This window comes from Vipera ursinii, assembly GCF_947247035.1.
Source record: "Vipera ursinii genome assembly, chromosome: 6".
Lineage (NCBI taxonomy): Eukaryota > Metazoa > Chordata > Lepidosauria > Squamata > Viperidae > Vipera > Vipera ursinii.
Genome location: NC_139515.1, coordinates 87,946,335 through 87,966,110, shown reverse-complemented (window position 1 = coordinate 87,966,110; position 19,776 = coordinate 87,946,335). Strand labels below are relative to the sequence as shown.

General features: G+C 51.4%; 3 protein-coding genes across 7 annotated transcripts in view; 2 read left to right on the top strand and 1 right to left on the bottom strand.

The window, feature by feature from the left end:
* Positions 1-19,776, top strand: part of KLHDC10 (kelch domain containing 10) — a 331,421-nt gene that overhangs the window by 186,141 nt on the left and 125,504 nt on the right. The gene's annotated exons all lie outside the window — the stretch shown is intronic.
* The window catches only part of MEST (mesoderm specific transcript), a 64,701-nt gene that overhangs the window by 14,456 nt on the left and 30,469 nt on the right, over positions 1-19,776 (top strand). The window lies entirely within an intron of this gene.
* Positions 497-19,776, bottom strand: part of COPG2 (COPI coat complex subunit gamma 2) — a 38,965-nt gene continuing 19,685 nt past the window's right edge. For all 3 annotated transcript variants that reach the window (XM_083366098.1, XM_083366096.1, XM_083366097.1), the window contains exons 14-24: positions 18,525-18,768; positions 16,752-16,827; positions 14,703-14,806; positions 14,463-14,588; positions 13,596-13,658; positions 12,561-12,700; positions 11,354-11,525; positions 9,683-9,780; positions 3,960-4,098; positions 2,687-2,785; positions 497-1,003 (exon numbers count right to left, since the gene is read on the bottom strand). In XM_083366098.1, coding sequence (XP_083222224.1) covers positions 873-1,003; positions 2,687-2,785; positions 3,960-4,098; positions 9,683-9,780; positions 11,354-11,525; positions 12,561-12,700; positions 13,596-13,658; positions 14,463-14,588; positions 14,703-14,806; positions 16,752-16,827; positions 18,525-18,768 — 1,392 coding nt within the window. In that variant the 3' untranslated portion in view covers positions 497-872. The remainder of the gene's footprint in view (positions 1,004-2,686; positions 2,786-3,959; positions 4,099-9,682; positions 9,781-11,353; positions 11,526-12,560; positions 12,701-13,595; positions 13,659-14,462; positions 14,589-14,702; positions 14,807-16,751; positions 16,828-18,524; positions 18,769-19,776) is intronic.

The following is a 19,776-nucleotide window of genomic DNA, read 5'->3' as shown; positions in this document are numbered from 1 at the left end:
CACAAGTCATGAAGGGGACCATAGTTCCCCCATGCTGCCTCAGGAATTCTGGGAGTTGAAGTCCATGAGTCATGAGGGGGCCATAGTTCCCCCATGCTGGCTGAGGAATTCTGGGAGTTGAAGTCCACAAGTCACGAGGGGGGCCATAGTTCCCCCATGCTGCCTCAGGAATTCTGGGAGTTGAAGTCCATGAGTCATGAGGGGGCCATAGTTCCCTCCATGCTGGCTCAGGAATTCTGGGAGTTGAAGTCCACAAGTCACGAGGGGGGCCATAGTTCCCCCATGCTGCCTCAGGAATTCTGGGAGTTGAAGTCCACGAGTCATAAAAGAGCCGAGGTTGCCTACCCCTGCCCTAAGGTGTCTCCTCATGGTGGGGAACGCGGCTTTTGATCCATCATTTAGTAAGCTTGAGGGGTCTGGACCTCAGTTCCCAGAATCCCCCAGCCAGCTATGGGAATTGGAAGTCCAGACCTTTTAAAGTTGAAACACACCGATATACCAAATGCATTTTATTATTCAGACCAGTGGAAACATCTGGAAGTGCTGAAATAGCCCATTTATTGGTGGCCAATAAAAACCCATTTTGGGAACTGCTCTTAAAAAAAAAAAAAAAAGGAACCCCCCGCCTCTTTTTAATCTCACTGGCGGCACGGAGGCAATAATTTATAACCAGAATGAAGGTGAGGCAAGAGTTTCCCTGGCCTTGGGGGAAACGCAAGAGGAGTGCCCAAAATTCCTTGAGACAGCAACAATCAACGAAGGGAATCGGCGAACGAACGAAAGAAATACACCGCCGCGGATCCAGGTTGCGCCTTGCCGAACGTAAGAGGATTCGGGATGGGACCACCTCGGGATTGGACGGGTTATGATGGTTAGCCGACAGAAGCCAAGATGACATCCACAGGGGTTTCTACGATGCTCCGGACGGTCACCTGCATGGTGACGCCATCGCCGAGAGCGAGTCGGGCTCTGACCAGGACATCTAAGCCACCTCTGAACATACCTGGAGATGAAGGGAAGGTGGGGGGGAGAGCAAATGAGAGAAGGTACGCCGGATTTCAAGAATCCAGAAGCAATGAGATGGTGCTGTGTTAGGGCCTTCCATGGCCTTCCCAAAGCCGTCAATCAATCATCAACCCATCAATTGGCCTTATAGTGTAGTGGTCAAGGTGCAGGTCTAGAAACCAAGAGACGCTGAGTTCTAATTCTGCCTTAGGCATGAAAGCCGGTGGAGTGACGTTTCTGCCAATTGCCACGAGATGGGGAGTTCTAGTTCTGCTAGCTGGGTGACTGAGCCAATCACTGGGAGACGGGGAGTTCTAGTCCCACCTTAGGCATGAAAGCTGGCTGGGTGACTTTGGGCCAATCACCGGGAGACGGTGAGTTCTAGTCCTGCCTCAGCCACGAAAGCCAGCCGGGTGACTGGGCCAGTCCCTGTCTCTCAGCCCAGCCCACCTCGCAGGGTGGTTGTTACGGGGAAAAGGAGTAGGAGGAAGAAGTATTAAGATATTTTTACCTTGAATTACTTACGAAGCAATAAAGCTAAAGAAATTACAAAATAGACTTATTTGCCTATAATTACTTAGCGGGGGGAGGGGGAGGCGCTTTTTAACAGATGACAACGTTCTAACAACTCCTTAAGGAGAAAAACGTGGTAGGCTTTCCTCCCCACCGAAAAAAAGAACAGGAGAAAACTAGAATATTGTTTATATTAGAGGAGCGCCCGTCACTTGATTTTATAGAGCCCGGGTGTGAAATTAAAACCCATTCGAATGCCGAGTTCCTTCCATCCTGCTCATTCAAGTGTCGGCAGAACAACGCACTCTAGCCTAAACCGGAGTCAGGGAAAATCTCTTCAACAGATCATCACTCCTCGTTTCCCAATCCGACAAAATCTTCATGGTGGGCGTGATCCCCAACGGGGTGAGCAACGGGTATCTTCAGTTTTAAGCCCCCAAATTCATCAAAGGTGGATCTGGGCACCTTCTTCCTGAACCAAAGGTAGGTAGGGGTGTGTGTGTGTGTGTGTGTGTGTGTGTGAGAGAGAGAGAGAGAGAGAGAGTGAGAGATGAGATGAGAGAGATGAGAAAGAGGAGAAAGAGAGATGAGAATGAGAGGAGAAAGGAGAAAAGAGAGATGAGAAAAAAGAGAAAAATGAGAGAGATGAGAAAGAAAAAGATGAGAGAGAGATGAGAGAAAGATGAGAGATGAGAAAAAGAGATGAGAGATGAGAATGAGAGAGAGGAGAAAGATGAGAAAGAAAGAAAAATGAGAGAGAAAGATGAGATGAGAGAGGAGAAAGAGGAGAAAGGAGAGAGATGAGAATGAGAGATGAGAGGAGAAAGGAGAAATGAGAAAAAGGAGAGAAAGAAAGATGAGAAAAATGAGAGATGAGAAAGAAAAAGATGAGAGAGAGAGATGAGAAAGAGGAGAGATGAGAGAAAGATGAAAGATGAGAATGAGAGATGAGAGAAAGATGAGAAAGAAAGATGAGAGAAAAAGGAGAGATGAGAAAAAGAGATGAGAGATGAGAGAGAAAGGAGAAAGATGAGGAAGAGATGAGAAAGAAAGAATGAGAGAGAGATGAGAGACAGAAGAAGGAGGAGGAGGAGGAAGAGGAGAGACTTTCACGGGGAACCCGACCGTAACTGCAGGGAGCTTTAGTATCCAGAACCCCCCCAATTACCTGCCAGGTACAGGGTGTGGGAATTCTTGTTCTCTGGCACTTTATCCGATCTCTCGCAAGGCTGCATGCCGAGGAACTTCACAATGTTGTTCACAGCTTCTACATTGGGGGCGGGTTTCGAAAAGAGAGGTGGTCAGTCTTGCCACTGGTCCAGAGTTCGAGACACGGGGATTCAGAGGTTTTGGAGAGTTTAGCGAGCAGCCCCTGAGAAGCAAAGTGGGGTGTGTGTGTGTGTGTGTGTGTGTGTGTGTGTCCATTGGCTGGTGAAGACACCCCTTTTTCCTTGCCATGAGCTGCAAAGAACACCTTGGACTTCCTTGAGAATAGGATAACAGAGTCGGAAGGGACCTTGGAGGTCTTCTAGTCCAGCCCCCTTCTCAGGCAGGAGACCTTATAGCATTTCAGACAAATGGCTGCCCAGTCTCTACTTAAAATCCTCCAGGGATGGAGCACCCAGAACTTCTGGTGGCCAGCTGTTCCGCTGGTTAATTGTCCTCACTGTCAGGGAATTCCTTCTTCGTTCTAGGTTGCTTCTGTTCTTTCATCAATTAATAAACTTTGAACAATCACTAAGCAAGCAGTCGTAAGCCGAGGACCACAGATTGACTGTTCAAAGTTTACTTATTTATTAAATTTATTTGCCGCCCATCTCGTTTTAAATTGACTCTGGGTGGCTTATAGCATAAAAAATAATCAAATATAAATATAAACCCAATAAGGTCACGAAAGAGTCCCCTCCCCTGCAAAGGTACATAAACGACCCAGATTTGAAGTTCCATCGTCTGGTCCCCATGAGTGCATGGACTCCCAGAATTCCCCAGCCAGCCTGCTTTAAGATGGGTGGACTTCAACCCCCAGAATTCCCCAACCGGCCTGCTTTAAGATGGGTGGACTTCAACCCCCAGAATTCCCCAACCGGCCTGCTTTAAGATGGGTGGACTTCAACCCCCAGAATTCCCCAACCGGCCTGCTTTAAGATGGGTGGACTTCAACCCCCAGAATTCCCCAACCGGCCTGCTTTAAGATGGATGGACTTCAACCCCCAGAATTCCCCAACCGGTCTGCTTTAAGATGGGTGGACTTCAACCCCCAGAATTCCCCAACCGGCCTGCTTTAAGATGGATGGACTTCAACCCCCAGAATTCCCTAGCTTTAGGCTGCACTCCAAGACAACCAAGCATCCTGGCATGTTTTTAAAGATGGTGGAAAGTGCCCATTTGGCTGGGAGGGTCTTTCCCCAAACCCACTGCTACTTTAAAACAGAAACTCTCACCCTCCAGGCTTTTAATGGTGCTGAGTGCGAAAGTCTCCTCTTTCTCGTAGTCATCGCCCACCTCCTCCCAGGCTGCTGCGAAGTTGGGCTTCAGGATCCTCTGGATGTGGTCGGAGAGAGCCAGCTCCAGGTCTTCCAGCTGCGGAAGGGAAGCGCAAAAAGCTGTGTGTGTGTGTGTGTGTTTGTGTCCTCGACTTATGTCCACAACTGAGGCCAAAATTCCCGTTGCTGAAAAAGACTGTGCATTGGGGAGGGTCTCCTCAACTTACTGAGGCCAAAATTTCCATTGGTGAAAGAGACTGTTATTATGAACTTTATTTATTTATGAACTTTCTTGCCACGGTTGTTAAGTGAATCGCTGCCAGGGTTAACTTAGTAACGTGGTTGTTTAGTGAATCCAGCTTTGCCCCCCACTGACTTTGCAGATCAGAAGGTCGCAAAGGGGGATCCCGTGATCCTGGGACGCTGAACCTGTCATAAGTACATATCACTTGCCAAGAGTCCGAATTTTGATCATGTGACCCTATGGCAGGGGTAGGCAACCTTGGCTCTTTTGTGACTTGTGGACTTCAAGTCCCAGAATTCCTGCACCAGCCACGCTGAGTGGAAAGGGAGAGGTTTCCATACTAAGCCATGCTGGCTCAGGAATTCTGGGAGTTGAAGTCCATGAGTCATGAAGTGGCCATAGTTCCCCCATGCTGGCTCAAGAATTCTGGGAGTTGAAGTCCACGAGTCATGAAGGGGCCATAGTTCCCTCATGCTGGCTCAGGAATTCTGGGAGTTGAAGTCCACGAGTCATGAGGGGGCCATAGTTCCCCCATGCTGGCTCAAGAATTCTGGGAGTTGAAGTCCACCAGTCATGAGGGGGCCATAGTTCCCCCATGCTGGCTCAAGAATTCTGGGAGTTGAAGTCCACGAGTCATGAGGGGGCCATAGTTTCCCCCATGCTGGCTCAGGAATTCTGGGAGTTGAAGTCCACGAGTCATGAAGGGGCCATAGTTTCCCCATGCTGGCTCAGGAATTCTGGGAGTTGAAGTCCACGAGTCATGAAGGGGCCATACTTCCCCCATGCTGGCTCAGGAATTCTGGGAGTTGAAGTCCACGAGTCATGAGGGGGCCATAGTTCCCCCATGCTGGCTGAGGAATTCTGGGAGTTGAAGTCCACGAGTCATGAGGGGGCCATAGTTCCCCCATGCTGGCTAGGGAATTCTGGGAGTTGAAGTCCTCGAGTCATGAAGAGGCCATAGTTCCCCCATGCTGGCTCAGGAATTCTGGGAGTTGAAGTCCTCGAGTCATGGCCATAGTTTCCCCATGCTGGCTCAGGAATTCTGGGAGTTGAAGTCCACGAGTCATGAAGGGGCCATACTTCCCCCATGCTGGCTCAGGAATTCTGGGAGTTGAAGTCCACGAGTCATGAGGGGGCCATAGTTCCCCCATGCTGGCTCAAGAATTCTGGGAGTTGAAGTCCACGAGTCATGAGGGGGCCATAGTTTCCCCCATGCTGGCTCAGGAATTCTGGGAGTTGAAGTCCACGAGTCATGAAGGGGCCATAGTTTCCCCATGCTGGCTCAGGAATTCTGGGAGTTGAAGTCCACGAGTCATGAAGGGGCCATACTTCCCCCATGCTGGCTCAGGAATTCTGGGAGTTGAAGTCCACGAGTCATGAGGGGGCCATAGTTCCCCCATGCTGGCTGAGGAATTCTGGGAGTTGAAGTCCACGAGTCATGAGGGGGCCATAGTTCCCCCATGCTGGCTAGGGAATTCTGGGAGTTGAAGTCCTCGAGTCATGAAGAGGCCATAGTTCCCCCATGCTGGCTCAGGAATTCTGGGAGTTGAAGTCCTCGAGTCATGAAGGGGCCATAGTTTCCCCATGCTGGCTCAGGAATTCTGGGAGTTGAAGTCCACGAGTCATGAAGGGGCCATACTTCCCCCATGCTGGCTCAGGAATTCTGGGAGTTGAAGTCCACGAGTCATGAGGGGGCCATAGTTCCCCCATGCTGGCTAGGGAATTCTGGGAGTTGAAGTCCTCGAGTCATGAAGAGGCCATAGTTCCCCCATGCTGGCTCAGGAATTCTGGGAGTTGAAGTCCACGAGTCATGAGGGGGCCATAGTTCCCCCATGCTGGCTGAGGAATTCTGGGAGTTGAAGTCCACCAGTCATGAGGGGGCCATAGTTGCCCCATGCTGGCTCAGGAATTCTGGGAGTTGAAGTCCACGAGTCATGAGGGGGCCATAGTTTCCCCCATGCTGGCTCAGGAATTCTGGGAGTTGAAGTCCTCGAGTCATGAAGGGGCCATACTTCCCCCATGCTGGCTCAGGAATTCTGGGAGTTGAAGTCCACGAGTCATGAGGGGGCCATAGTTCCCCCATGCTGGGTAGGGAATTCTGGGAGTTGAAGTCCTCGAGTCATGAAGAGGCCATAGTTCCCCCATGCTGGCTCAGGAATTCTGGGAGTTGAAGTCCACGAGTCATGAGGGGGCCATAGTTTCCCCCATGCTGGCTCAGGAATTCTGGGAGTTGAAGTCCACGAGTCATGAAGGGGCCATAGTTTCCCCATGCTGGCTCAGGAATTCTGGGAGTTGAAGTCCACGAGTCATGAAGGGGCCATACTTCCCCCATGCTGGCTCAGGAATTCTGGGAGTTGAAGTCCACGAGTCATGAGGGGGCCATAGTTCCCCCATGCTGGCTGAGGAATTCTGGGAGTTGAAGTCCACGAGTCATGAGGGGGCCATAGTTCCCCCATGCTGGCTAGGGAATTCTGGGAGTTGAAGTCCTCGAGTCATGAAGAGGCCATAGTTCCCCCATGCTGGCTCAGGAATTCTGGGAGTTGAAGTCCTCGAGTCATGAAGGGGCCATAGTTTCCCCATGCTGGCTCAGGAATTCTGGGAGTTGAAGTCCACGAGTCATGAAGGGGCCATACTTCCCCCATGCTGGCTCAGGAATTCTGGGAGTTGAAGTCCACGAGTCATGAGGGGGCCATAGTTCCCCCATGCTGGCTCAAGAATTCTGGGAGTTGAAGTCCACGAGTCATGAGGGGGCCATAGTTTCCCCCATGCTGGCTCAGGAATTCTGGGAGTTGAAGTCCACGAGTCATGAAGGGGCCATAGTTTCCCCATGCTGGCTCAGGAATTCTGGGAGTTGAAGTCCACGAGTCATGAAGGGGCCATACTTCCCCCATGCTGGCTCAGGAATTCTGGGAGTTGAAGTCCACGAGTCATGAGGGGGCCATAGTTCCCCCATGCTGGCTGAGGAATTCTGGGAGTTGAAGTCCACGAGTCATGAGGGGGCCATAGTTCCCCCATGCTGGCTAGGGAATTCTGGGAGTTGAAGTCCTCGAGTCATGAAGAGGCCATAGTTCCCCCATGCTGGCTCAGGAATTCTGGGAGTTGAAGTCCTCGAGTCATGAAGGGGCCATAGTTTCCCCATGCTGGCTCAGGAATTCTGGGAGTTGAAGTCCACGAGTCATGAAGGGGCCATACTTCCCCCATGCTGGCTCAGGAATTCTGGGAGTTGAAGTCCACGAGTCATGAGGGGGCCATAGTTCCCCCATGCTGGCTAGGGAATTCTGGGAGTTGAAGTCCTCGAGTCATGAAGAGGCCATAGTTCCCCCATGCTGGCTCAGGAATTCTGGGAGTTGAAGTCCACGAGTCATGAGGGGGCCATAGTTCCCCCATGCTGGCTGAGGAATTCTGGGAGTTGAAGTCCACCAGTCATGAGGGGGCCATAGTTGCCCCATGCTGGCTCAGGAATTCTGGGAGTTGAAGTCCACGAGTCATGAGGGGGCCATAGTTTCCCCCATGCTGGCTCAGGAATTCTGGGAGTTGAAGTCCTCGAGTCATGAAGGGGCCATACTTCCCCCATGCTGGCTCAGGAATTCTGGGAGTTGAAGTCCACGAGTCATGAGGGGGCCATAGTTCCCCCATGCTGGGTAGGGAATTCTGGGAGTTGAAGTCCTCGAGTCATGAAGAGGCCATAGTTCCCCCATGCTGGCTCAGGAATTCTGGGAGTTGAAGTCCACGAGTCATGAGGGGGCCATAGTTCCCCCATGCTGGCTGAGGAATTCTGGGAGTTGAAGTCCACCAGTCATGAGGGGGCCATAGTTGCCCCATGCTGGCTCAGGAATTCTGGGAGTTGAAGTCCACGAGTCATGAGGGGGCCATAGTTCCCCCATGCTGGCTAGGGAATTCTGGGAGTTGAAGTCCTCGAGTCATGAAGAGGCCATAGTTCCCCCATGCTGGCTCAGGAATTCTGGGAGTTGAAGTCCACGAGTCATGAGGGGGCCATAGTTCCCCCATGCTGGCTGAGGAATTCTGGGAGTTGAAGTCCACCAGTCATGAGGGGGCCATAGTTGCCCCATGCTGGCTCAGGAATTCTGGGAGTTGAAGTCCACGAGTCATGAGGGGGCCATAGTTCCCCCATGCTGGCTAGGGAATTCTGGGAGTTGAAGTCCTCGAGTCATGAAGGGGCCATAGTTTCCCCATGCTGGCTCAGGAATTCTGGGAGTTGAAGTCCACGAGTCATGAGGGGGCCATAGTTCCCCCATGCTGGCTGAGGAATTCTGGGAGTTGAAGTCCACCAGTCATGAGGGGGCCATAGTTTCCCCATGCTGGCTCAGGAATTCTGGGAGTTGAAGTCCACGAGTCATGAAGGGGCCATAGTTTCCCCATGCTGGCTAGGGAATTCTGGGAGTTGAAGTCCACGAGTCATGAAGGGGCCATAGTTTCCCCATGCTGGCTAGGGAATTCTGGGAGTTGAAGTCCACGAGTCATGAAGGGGCCATAGTTTCCCCCATGCTGGCTCAGGAATTCTGGGAGTTGAAGTCCACGAGTCATGAAGGGGCCATAGTTTCCCCATGCTGGCTCAGGAATTCTGGGAGTTGAAGTCCACGAGTCATGAAGGGGCCATACTTCCCCCATGCTGGCTCAGGAATTCTGGGAGTTGAAGTCCACGAGTCATGAGGGGGCCATAGTTCCCCCATGCTGGCTGAGGAATTCTGGGAGTTGAAGTCCACCAGTCATGAGGGGGCCATAGTTGCCCCATGCTGGCTCAGGAATTCTGGGAGTTGAAGTCCACGAGTCATGAGGGGGCCATAGTTCCCCCATGCTGGCTAGGGAATTCTGGGAGTTGAAGTCCTCGAGTCATGAAGGGGCCATAGTTCCCCCATGCTGGCTCAGGAATTCTGGGAGTTGAAGTCCACCAGTCATGAGGGGGCCATAGTTCCCCCATGCTGGCTCAGGAATTCTGGGAGTTGAAGTCCGCAAGTCCTAAAAGAGCCCAGGTTGCCCACCCCTGCCCTCGGGATGCTGTGACGGTCATTAAGGGTGAAAAATGGTCATGAGTCCCTTTTTTCAAGAGTGTTGTAACTTCAAGCGGTCACTAAATGAACGGCTGTAACTTGAGGTCTACCTGTATATACCATCGTGTGTCATATGCTTTGGAATACAGGCAGTCCTCGGCTTACAACAGTTCATTTAGTGACTGTTCAAAGTTACAGCGGCACTGGAAAATATTTACTTAACGACCGTTTTTCACCGTTACGACCTTTGCAGCATCTTCACGTCCACGCGATTCGAACCCGAATGCTTGGCAAACGGTCCCCATTGATGACCGCTTGCTGTGTCTCAGGGTCTGTCGGGGGAAGGTTAAATAGTCAATTGTCCATTGTCTTGCAATTGTCCAATCAAAACCCTGCCCCCAGCTGACCACCAACCCGCTGGACCTTACCACGTATTCGTCATCGTAACCATCATCCTCTGGCACGCCGGTGTTGGGGTTGCAGTCTCGAACTGTGAACTTCATGGTGCAGCTAAACGTGCAGGCCACTAGGGGGGGACAGAGAGAGAAGATGCAAAGGAGAGAGTTGGTTAACCCGGGGTCCCCAACCCCTTGGCACATGGACCACTACTCTGGCCCAAAGTCACCCAGCCAGCTTCCATGTCTGAGGCTGGACTAGAACTCAGCCTCTCCTGGTGATTGACCCAAAGTCACCCAGCCGGTTTTCATGCCTAAGGCGGGACTAGAACTCACCGTCTCCTGGTGATTGGCCCAGAGTCACCCGAGCAAGCTTCCATGCCTAAGGCAGGACTAGAACTCACCATCTCCTGGTGATTGGCCCAGAGTCACCCGAGCAAGCTTCCATGCCTAAGGCGGGACTAGAACTCACTGTCTCCTGGTGATTGGCCCAAAGTCACCCAGCCAGTTTTCATGCCTAAGGTGGGACTAGAACTCACCATCTCCTGGTGATTGGCCCAGAGTCACCCCAGCAGGCTTCCATGACTAAGGCGGGACTAGAACTCACTGTCTCCTGGTGATTGACCCAAAGTCACCCAGCCGGTTTTCATGCCTAAGGCGGGACCAGAACTCTCAGTCACCTGGTGATTGGCCCAAAGTCAACCAGCCAGTTTTCATGCCTAAGGCGGGACTAGAACTCACCGTCTCCTGGTGATTGGCCCAGAGTCACCCGAGCAAGCTTCCATGCCTAAGGCGGGACTAGAACTCACCATCTCCTGGTGATTGGCCCAGAGTCACCCGAGCAAGCTTCCATGCCTAAGGCGGGACTAGAACTCACTGTCTCCTGGTGATTGGCCCAGAGTCACCCGAGCAAGCTTCCATGCCTAAGGCGGGACTAGAACTCACCAACTCCTGGTGATTGGCCCAGAGTCACCCGAGCAAGCTTCCATGCCTAAGGCGGGACTAGAACTCACTGTCTCCTGGTGATTGGGCCAAAGTCACCCAGCTGGCTTTCATTCCTAAGGTGGGACTAGAACTCACTGTCTCCTGGTGATTGGCCCAGAGTCACCCCAGCAGGCTTCCATGACTAAGGCGGGACTAGAACTCACTGTCTCCTGGTGATTGGCCCAAAGTCACCCAGCCAACTTTCATGCCTAAGGCAGGACTAGAACTCACCGTCTTCTGGTGATTGGCCTGAAGTCACCCAGCCAACTTTCATGCCTAAGGCAGGACTAGAACTCAATGTCTCCAGGTTTCTAGCCTGGTGCCTTAACCACTAGACCAAACTGACTCTTATTAACTGAAGCAATCCATTTTCTCGGTTCCACATTCCAGGAAAGCATGAGCTCACCAAAACGGGCTTAACAAATGCTCTCCACGTGCTGCAAACCAGGCGATAAAAGAGCTGCTACTCTTTTACGTGCGCTGCCCAAAACACTGTGTGGCTGTGTTGGGAGAGTCCGTTAAGCTATTCACTCTTTGGGCTACTGAGCTAGGTGGGCGACTGGGAATTCTAGTGCCTTTCTGAAAACTGGCCAAGAAAGCCGACATGGAGAGAGGAATGGAGGGGGAATCGGAGCCTCAAGGCAGAGGCGGACCCCCCCACGGGGGAAGGGATGCGCATCTAGAAGAACATCTGGAAGAGAAAGGCTTCCCTGGCGGTACCTGCGGTAGGGTCGTCCAGGGGCAGTTGCACCAGGGTGTAGCACATGCCCGGCTGGTTGTAGGAAAGGCTGGGAGCCGGGAGGCAACGGAGGACTTCGTAGGCTTCTGAAGGCTCCATCTGAACCGTCACTTTTTCCAGGAGCTGGTCGTTGAGGGTGTTGGTGCAATCAAACTGAAAGAAAGAAGGGCGCCTGGTGGGGATTCCGAGTTTGTGGGTGGCTCTCTCAAACAGCCAAGGGGGAACCAATAAGGAGAATATTTGCAGCTCAGGGTTGAAATGAGGGGTCCTTGGTGCTCTCTGAGCTGGGTGGTTACCTTACAGATGTTTCATTGCCTGGTTAAGTAATGTCATCAGGGCTAGATGGGAATGGGGGTTGCAAGAAGGAGGAGGAGGAGGAGAAGGAGGAGGAGAATGACTGTAGGGTCCTTGGTGCTCTCTGAGCTTGGCGGTTTTCTTGCAGACATTTCATGACCCAACTAAGGGATATCATCAGTGTTAGAAGGGGAGTGAGGTTTGTGGAGAGGAGGAGGAGGAGGAGGAGGAGGAGGAGGAGGAGGAGGAGGAGGAGGAGGAGGAGGAGGAGGAGGAGGAGGAGGAGATGACTGTGGGGTCCTTGGTGCTCTCTGAGCTTGGCAGTTTTCTTGCAGACATTTCATGACCCAACTAAGGGATATCATCAGTGTTAGAAGGGGAGTGAGGTTTGTGGAGAGGAGGAGGAGGAGGAGGAGGAGGAGGAGGAGGAGGAGGAGGAGGAGGAGGAGGAGGAGGAGGAGGAGGAGGAGGAGGAGATGACTGTGGGGTCCTTGGTGCTCTCTGAGCTTGGCAGTTTTCTTGCAGACATTTCATGACCCAACTAGGGAACATCATCAGTGCTAGAAAGGGAGTGAGGTTTGTGGAGAGGAGGAGGAGGATTGTAGGGTTGAAGTCCACCACTCCTAAAAGGGCCAAGTTTGAAGACCCCTGCTCTATGACATGGGTGCCCAACGTTGGCTGCTTTGTGATCTGTGGACTTCAATTCCCAGAATTCCCCTGGGCTGAATTCTGGGAGTTGAAGTCCACGGGTGTTAAAGTGGCCTATGCTGCTCTACAGAGAGGTGACGGTGAAAGATTCTAAACTGAACTGAACTAGCTTCAAGTCTCTTTCGTTACTTTACTCTGCCAATGTCCCCAATATTTGCTTTTTTGTCTCTTTTTGGTTTTTTTTACCTGGAAGACAACATGATTCGCAAAGACGTGCTTAATACAGCGGACAAAATACTCGGTCTCAGCCTCCGTCAGCTGCACGGCTTCAGAGGACTTGAAAAGCGGGCCCAGGTTCTTGAATTCCGGAATGGCTGCCAATTGTTCTAAACGGGGAAGAAAGAGCAATCAGAGATAAAAGAAAAGAAATAATATAGCAATAGCGCTTAGCAGTTAAGACTTATATACCGCTTCACAGTGCTCTAAGTCAGCCTTTTGCCCCCAACAGTCTGGGTCCTCATTTTACCGACTTTGGAAGGATGGAAGTTGAGGACTGAACTGCTAGCAGGGGGCAGAGTTAGCCTGCAATACTGCATTCTAGCCACTGCACCACCAGGGCCCTCCCTCCCTCCTTTTTTTCCTTCCTTCCTTCCTTCCTTCCTTCCTTCCTTCCTTCCTTCCTTCCTTCCTTCCTTCCTTCCTTCCCACTAACCAATAACACTTACACTTATATACTACTTCACGGTTTACAAAGTCACCCTCTTGCTCTCAACAATCTGGGTCCTCCTTTTACCGACCTCGGAAGGATGAACGGCTGAGTCAACCCTGAGCTGGTCACGATCGAACTGCCAACTGCCGGCAGCCGGCAGAATTCACCTGCAGTACTGCGTTCTAACCACTGTGCCACCACGGCTCAGTTTAGGGTTTAGGGTCAAAATTCCAAATAAAAAAGCAGGAGATAGTGAATTCTAGTCCCGCCTTAGGCATGAAAGACGGCTGGGTGACTTTGGGCCAATCACCAGGAGATGGTGAGTTCTAGTCTCGTCTTAGGCACGGAAGCCGGCTGTGTGAATTTGGGCCAATCCTTCTCTCTCAGCCCAATCTACGGGGAAAAGAAGGTGTGGATGTGTCCTCTGCCTTGAGCTATTGGTAAAAATTAAGGCAGGAAACGAACAAAAAAAAAAGCAACGTTTCTTTAATCTCTACAAGGGCGACCTTTTGTCCTGTCTCTAAGCGTGAGGGGCGAATTCAGATGGTGGTGGAGAACAAAAACATCTTTACCCTGGAAGATGTCTTGTCGTGAAGGAGCCATTTTTTCAGGCTTGTTGGCCACCAGGGAAATCTCTGAAATCGAAAATTAAACCACCGTTAATATTTCTGACCCAGGAAGGTAAGAGAATTGGATGCAAAGAGGAAAAGAAAAATTCACAATCATACAGGTCGTTCCCCCAAGTGGTCTCAACGACCCTCTAAAAAGAAGGCAAATGACCGGCTGTCTGCAAGGAGTATAAATCCTGCCATTCCTCATCATCCCAGTCAGAGCTGAAGAAGCTTCTGGAATGAGAAGCCTTTCAAAGGTCCCTGTGGCCCTCAAAACACACACACACACACACACACACACACACACACGCCTTAGCTGGACAACCCTCTAGTCCAGGGGTAGGCAACCGTGGCTCTTTTATGACTCATGGACTTCAACTCCCAGAATTCCTGAGCCAGCATGGGGAACAATGGCCCGTTCATGACTCGTGGACTTCAACTCCCAGAATTCCTGAGCCAGCATGGGGAACAATGGCCCGTTCATGACTCGTGGACTTCAACTCCCAGAATTCCTGAGCCAGCATGGGGGAACTGTGGCCCCCTCATGACTCGTGGACTTCAACTCCCAGAATTCCTGAGCCAGCATGGGGGAACTATGGCCCCTTCATGACTCGTGGACTTCAACTCCCAGAATTCCTGAGCCGGCATGGGGGAACTATGGCCCCTTCATGACTCGTGGACTTCAACTCCCAGAATTCCTAAGCCAGCCATGCTGAGGGAAAAGGGAGGGGTTTCCAAGCTGAGCCATGCTGCCTCAGGAATTCTGGGAGTTGAAGTCCACGAGTCATAAATGAGCCAAGGTTGCCTACCCCTGCTCTAGTCCAGTACCTGCTTTCTGCTCAAAGACCGGGGCGGTGGCCAGCGGCACGGACCTCATGTCGAAAGGCTTGTCTGAAGGCTCCAGCGTGTACTGGTGCAAGGCCTTTTCCATGCCGGGAATGGAGACGGTCAGACCTGCCCAAGACAAAATGGCGGGTGGGGGTGGGTGGGTTTGAATCCAGCTGCCAGGTTTCGAAAGAAGGTGTCACTGCTCTGTGTCCCTCCCAGCTCTGTGATTCGGCCCCCTACCATTAAAGATGTAGGCAGCGTTGAGAGCCAGCTGTCTCTGCTGCAGCACGTTCAGGTAGAAGGTGGCTCGGTCCCGGACTTCGTCATCGCTGTCCATCACACACCTGCGTGGAGGGGGAGGAGGGGAGGGGGAGGAGGAGGAAGACGGGAGGAGGAGGAAGAGGAGGAAGACGGGAGGAGGAGGAGGACAGGAGGGGGAGGAGGAGGAGGAAGATGGGAGGAGGAGAAGACGGGAGGAGGACGAGGAAGAGGAAAAGGAAGATGGGAGGAGGAGGAGGAGGAGGATGGGAGGAGGAAGAGGATGAAAAGGAAGAGGAAGATGGGAGGAGGATGGGAGGAGGAGAAAGATGGGAGGAGGAAGAGGAGGAAGAGGAGGAAGAGGAAAATGGGAGGAGGAGGATGGGAGGAGTAAGAGGATGAAGAGGAAGATGGGAGGAGGAAGAGGAAGATGGGAGGAGGAGGAAGACGGGAGGAGGAGGATGAAGAGGAAGATGGGAGGAGGATGGGAGGAGGAGAAAGATGGGAGGAGGAAGAGGATGAAGAGGAAGAGGAAGATGGGAGGAGGAGGAGGAGGAAGAGGAAGATGGGGGAGGACGAAGAGGAAGACGGGAGGAGGAGGAAGATGGGAGGAGGAGGACGACGAAGAGGAAGAGGAAGATGGGAGGAGGAGGAGGAGGAGGAAGCCAAAGAAGAAACGTGAGACCAACGTTGGTCAGAAGCTTCTTGGTGGACAAAAACCACCAGCCTTAAAATGCAACTTATGAACTGCCAGCTTAAGCACACAAAAGCCACAAACACACACACACACACACCTCTAGCCCAGGGCTGGGCACCTGAGAAACTTCGACTCTTGTGGAGGGCCAAACTACAAGTAGTCCTCCACTTACGGTCACAACGGAGTCCAACGTTTCCGTTGCTAAGCGAGAGGGTTGTTAGGTGAGTTTTGTCCCCGCTTACCACCTTTCTCGCCACAGCCGTTAAGCGAATCACTGCAGTTCTTACGTGAGGAGCACAGTTGTTAAACGAATCCGGCTCCCGCCCTTAACTTTGCTTGTCAGAAGGTCGCAAAACGGGATCACGTGACAAACCACCCCACCACCCCGGGACGCTTCGACCGTCTCAAATGCGAGTCAGTTGCCAAAAGCCTCTGAATTTGGCTCACGTGACCATGGGGATGCTGCAACGGTTGTAAGTGTGGAAAACAGTCATTAAGTGAGGGTTGCCCCATTTTACCATGGTTCTTGCCCCGGTTATTAAGTGAATCACTGCAGTAACAATCTGATTGTGAAGGGAATCTGATTTTCCCATTGACTGTGCTTGTCAGAAGGTCGCAAAAGGGGATCACTTGACCCCGGGACACCTCAACCGTCGTAAGTGTGAATAAGTGTGAATAAGTTGCCAAGTGTCAAAATTTTGAGAGAGAGGGGAAGGGAAATGGCCCAAGTTCAACCAGCCCTCCCTAAAACCCGAAATCACCCATGGCCTAAAGCAGCGGCCTTCAAACTCGGCCCTTTTATGACCAATGGACTTCAACTCCCAGAATTCCTCAGCCAGCCCTGGCTGACTGAGGAATTCTGGGAGTTGAAGTCCACAGATGATAAAAGGGCTGAGTTTGAAGGCCCCTGGTCTGGATCCAAGCCCCCAGTTTCATCAAAATGGCCGGCTGAGGAATTCTGGGAATTGAAATCTACAAGTCATAAAAGGGCCAAGTTTGAAGGCCCCTGGCCTAAAGAAAAGCCGAGAAAGACAGCTTGAGAGTCGTTCCAAGTCTAGATTTAGGGAGGCCCAGAAAAAAGAGAGAATCCATTTGGCTCTAAGCTGCCCAGACCAATAAATAGCAATCACTTTCAAGCGGCTAGTCCATCTGAAGGACTTCCATGACAGGAGCAGAAGCACCCTGGGAGTTTCTCCTACGACGGTACGGCTCAGCAACTTTTAAGACACGTATAAGTCCTCAACTTACAATGAGTTCAGAAGAAATTTGGATTTGTGTCTGTTTGTGTTGTGTGTGTGTGTGTGTTTGTGTAAGGGGCGGAGGGTTGAACTCACCTCTGCAGGAGCACCAAAACGCTGGGCAGGAGACTCTCATTCTGGGCCCCGAATTTGGCCAGAGCGCTGACGGCCGCTGCAGAGGAAGGCAAGGCAAGAGGCAAAATGATGTCACGTTATCGGTCATTTGATATAGCTGACAATATTTATCTTTTCATTTTAAATATTTTTCTGCTCGAAGCTGCCCAGCCAAATAAAAAGAAGTCACTTTCAAGTGGCTAGTCCATCTCAAGGACTTCCAAGGCCAAGCAGGAGTACCCAGGGAGTTTCTTGTAACGACGGTTATGGCTCAGCCCTGGCAACTCTAAGCCTCTCAAAAAAATACATAAAAGTCACTTTTAAGTGGCTAGTCCATCTCAAGGACTTCCAAGACCAAGCACAAGTACCCAAGGAGTTTCTCTTAACGACGGTTATGGCTTGGTCTCGGCAACTTTTAAGATACATGTAGTTCTCAATTTACAACCAGTTGCTTAGTGGACGTTCAAAGTTTACAAAGGAGCAACTCAAGTTATTTGCAACCCGGTTCTGAAATTTCAAGGGACGCCCTGGCCTTTAGCAAAAATGTCCCATAAGCGAACAATGGGTTCACTTAATGGCAGCTGCAAAAAAGGTTGCAAAATTGGGTCAGGAGATGATCCATTTTAGGAGTCACGACTTTCTTAGCCTGTCCATTACGGGGATAACTCGAGGATTACCTGTATATGGACTTCATCTCCCAGAATTCCCCAGCCAGCATGTGACAATCCACTTTACAAGTGTGATGAATTAATTTGCCCATTACGGTCGTAGGTTTGAGGACTACCTGTATGTGGACTTCATCTCCTAGAATTCCCTGGCCAGCAGAGCTCAGTTCTGGGAATTGAGGTCCACCCATCTTAAAATAGGCTGGCTAGAGAATTCTGGGAGTTGAAGTCCATTTATCTTAAAGCCAGCTGGTTGGGGGATTCTGGGAGTTGAAATCCGTTTATCTTAAAGTCAGCTGGCTAGGGGATTCTGGGAGTTGAAGTCCATTTCACTTAAAGCTAGCTGGCTGGGGGATTCTGGGAATTGAAGTCCATTTCTCTTAAAGCTGTCGGGGGCATTCTTAGAGTTGAAGTCCATTTATCTTAAAGCCAGCTGTCGGGGGCATTCTGGGAGTTGAAGTCCATTTATCTAAAGCGAGCTGTCTGGGGCATTCTGGGAGTTGAAGCCCATTTATCTTAAAGCCAGCTGGCTGGAGAATTCTGGGAGTTGAAGTCCACCCATCTTAAAACAGATTGGCTGGGGAATTCTGGGAGTTGAAGTCCACCCATCTTAAAGCATGCTGGCTGGGGAATTCTGGGAGTTGAAGTCCACCCATATTAAAGCCAGCTGGCTGGGGAATTCTGGGAGTTGAAGTCCATTTATCTAAAGCCAGCTGGCTGGGGCATTCTGGGAGTTGAAGCCCATTTATCTTAAAGCCAGCTGGCTGGGGAATTCTGGGAGTTGAAGTCCATTTATCTAAAGCCAGCTGGCTGGGGCATTCTGGGAGTTGAAGCCCATTTATCTTAAAGCCAGCTGGCTGGGGAATTCTGGGAGTTGAAGTCCATTTATCTAAAGCAAGCTATCTGGGGCATTCTGGGAGTCCATTTATCTTAAAGCCAGCTGGCTGGGGAATTCTGGGAGTTGAAGTCCACCCATCTTAAAACAGATTGGCTGGGGAATTCTGGGAGTTGAAGTCCAGCCATCTTAAAGCCCCTCAACACAAACCAGACCGGCTGTGGAAGGGAGGCCATTGCCCCTTCTCAAACTCACCAGCCCGAACGGCTTCGTTCTCCAGCACCACCCGGTTGAAGATGAAGCGGATATACTTGGAAGGGGAGGGGGTCCTGGGCCCCTCCTTGCCCAGCAGGTGGAGGATCTTGGTGGCCAGCACCGTGTGCTCGCAGTCTTCAATGAACTCGCACAGGTGGGCCAAGCCCGGCTCTTTGCTTTCGGGGTTCTCCTCGATGATATCAATGATGCAGTCCACAATGGCCCGCTTGTATTCGAAGCCGCCCTGCGGGGGGGGGGAGAGACACACAGCAGATGTGCAGAGCAGCAGTCAGGCCTGAGGTCGACTTACGACTACAACTGAGGCCCAAATCATTTCATGGCCCCCTAAAAAAACCACCCATAAAGGCTTACAGGAAGACCCTCAAGAGGAAAGCTGAAGCCCTGGAGGCTAAAATATATTTTTGGTCAAGCTACTGCTTTAGAAGCTAACCAGTGTGTGTATCCCTTTAAGAGCCTGAGTATAAAAGGGAAGGCTTTTTGCTAGAGTCTCTCTCTCTCTCTCTCTCTCTCCTGTTCCCTGCTGTAACTGCTGTGCATTGGTAAGGTAAAGGTAAAGGTTCCCCCGCACATGCGTGCTTGTCGTTTCTGACTCTAGGGGCCGGTGCTCATCTCCGTTTCAAAGCCGAAGGGCCGGCGCTTGTCCGAGGACGTCTCCATGGTCATGTGGCCGGCATGAGTAGACACCAAAGGCACATGGAGCGCTGTTACCTTCCCACCGTAGCGGTCCCTATTTTTCTACTTGCATTTTTACGTGCTTTCGAACTGCTAGGTTGGCAGAAGCTGGGACGAGTAACAGGCACTCACTTTGTTACGCGGCCCTCGGGATTCGACCCGCCAAACTGCCGACCTTCTGATCGACAAGCTCAGCGTCCTGACCCACTGAGCCACCGCATTGGAGTTTGCTGAATTATCACCACCTGCATGTATTTTGTGTCTAGCACATTTGTAGATAGTGTGTAATACAAACCACATTGAATACCAATCACGGTTTACTGTTTTTACTCCTGGGCTACCTCAGCGCGGGAAGACTGTGCATGCTCTGACATTTATTTATTTTTTAAAATACAATAAAAACGAAACGAAAGAAAATCAAACGTGAACTCTGGGAGAACGCCCTTCACGATCAGCCGACTCCAGCGGCAGGGAATTCTGCCTACGGAGAAAAGGCCAAGGGACAGGATCCTTGACCCCCCCCAACTGCTCCCTTGTTTATCTGGCGGTCCTCGACTTA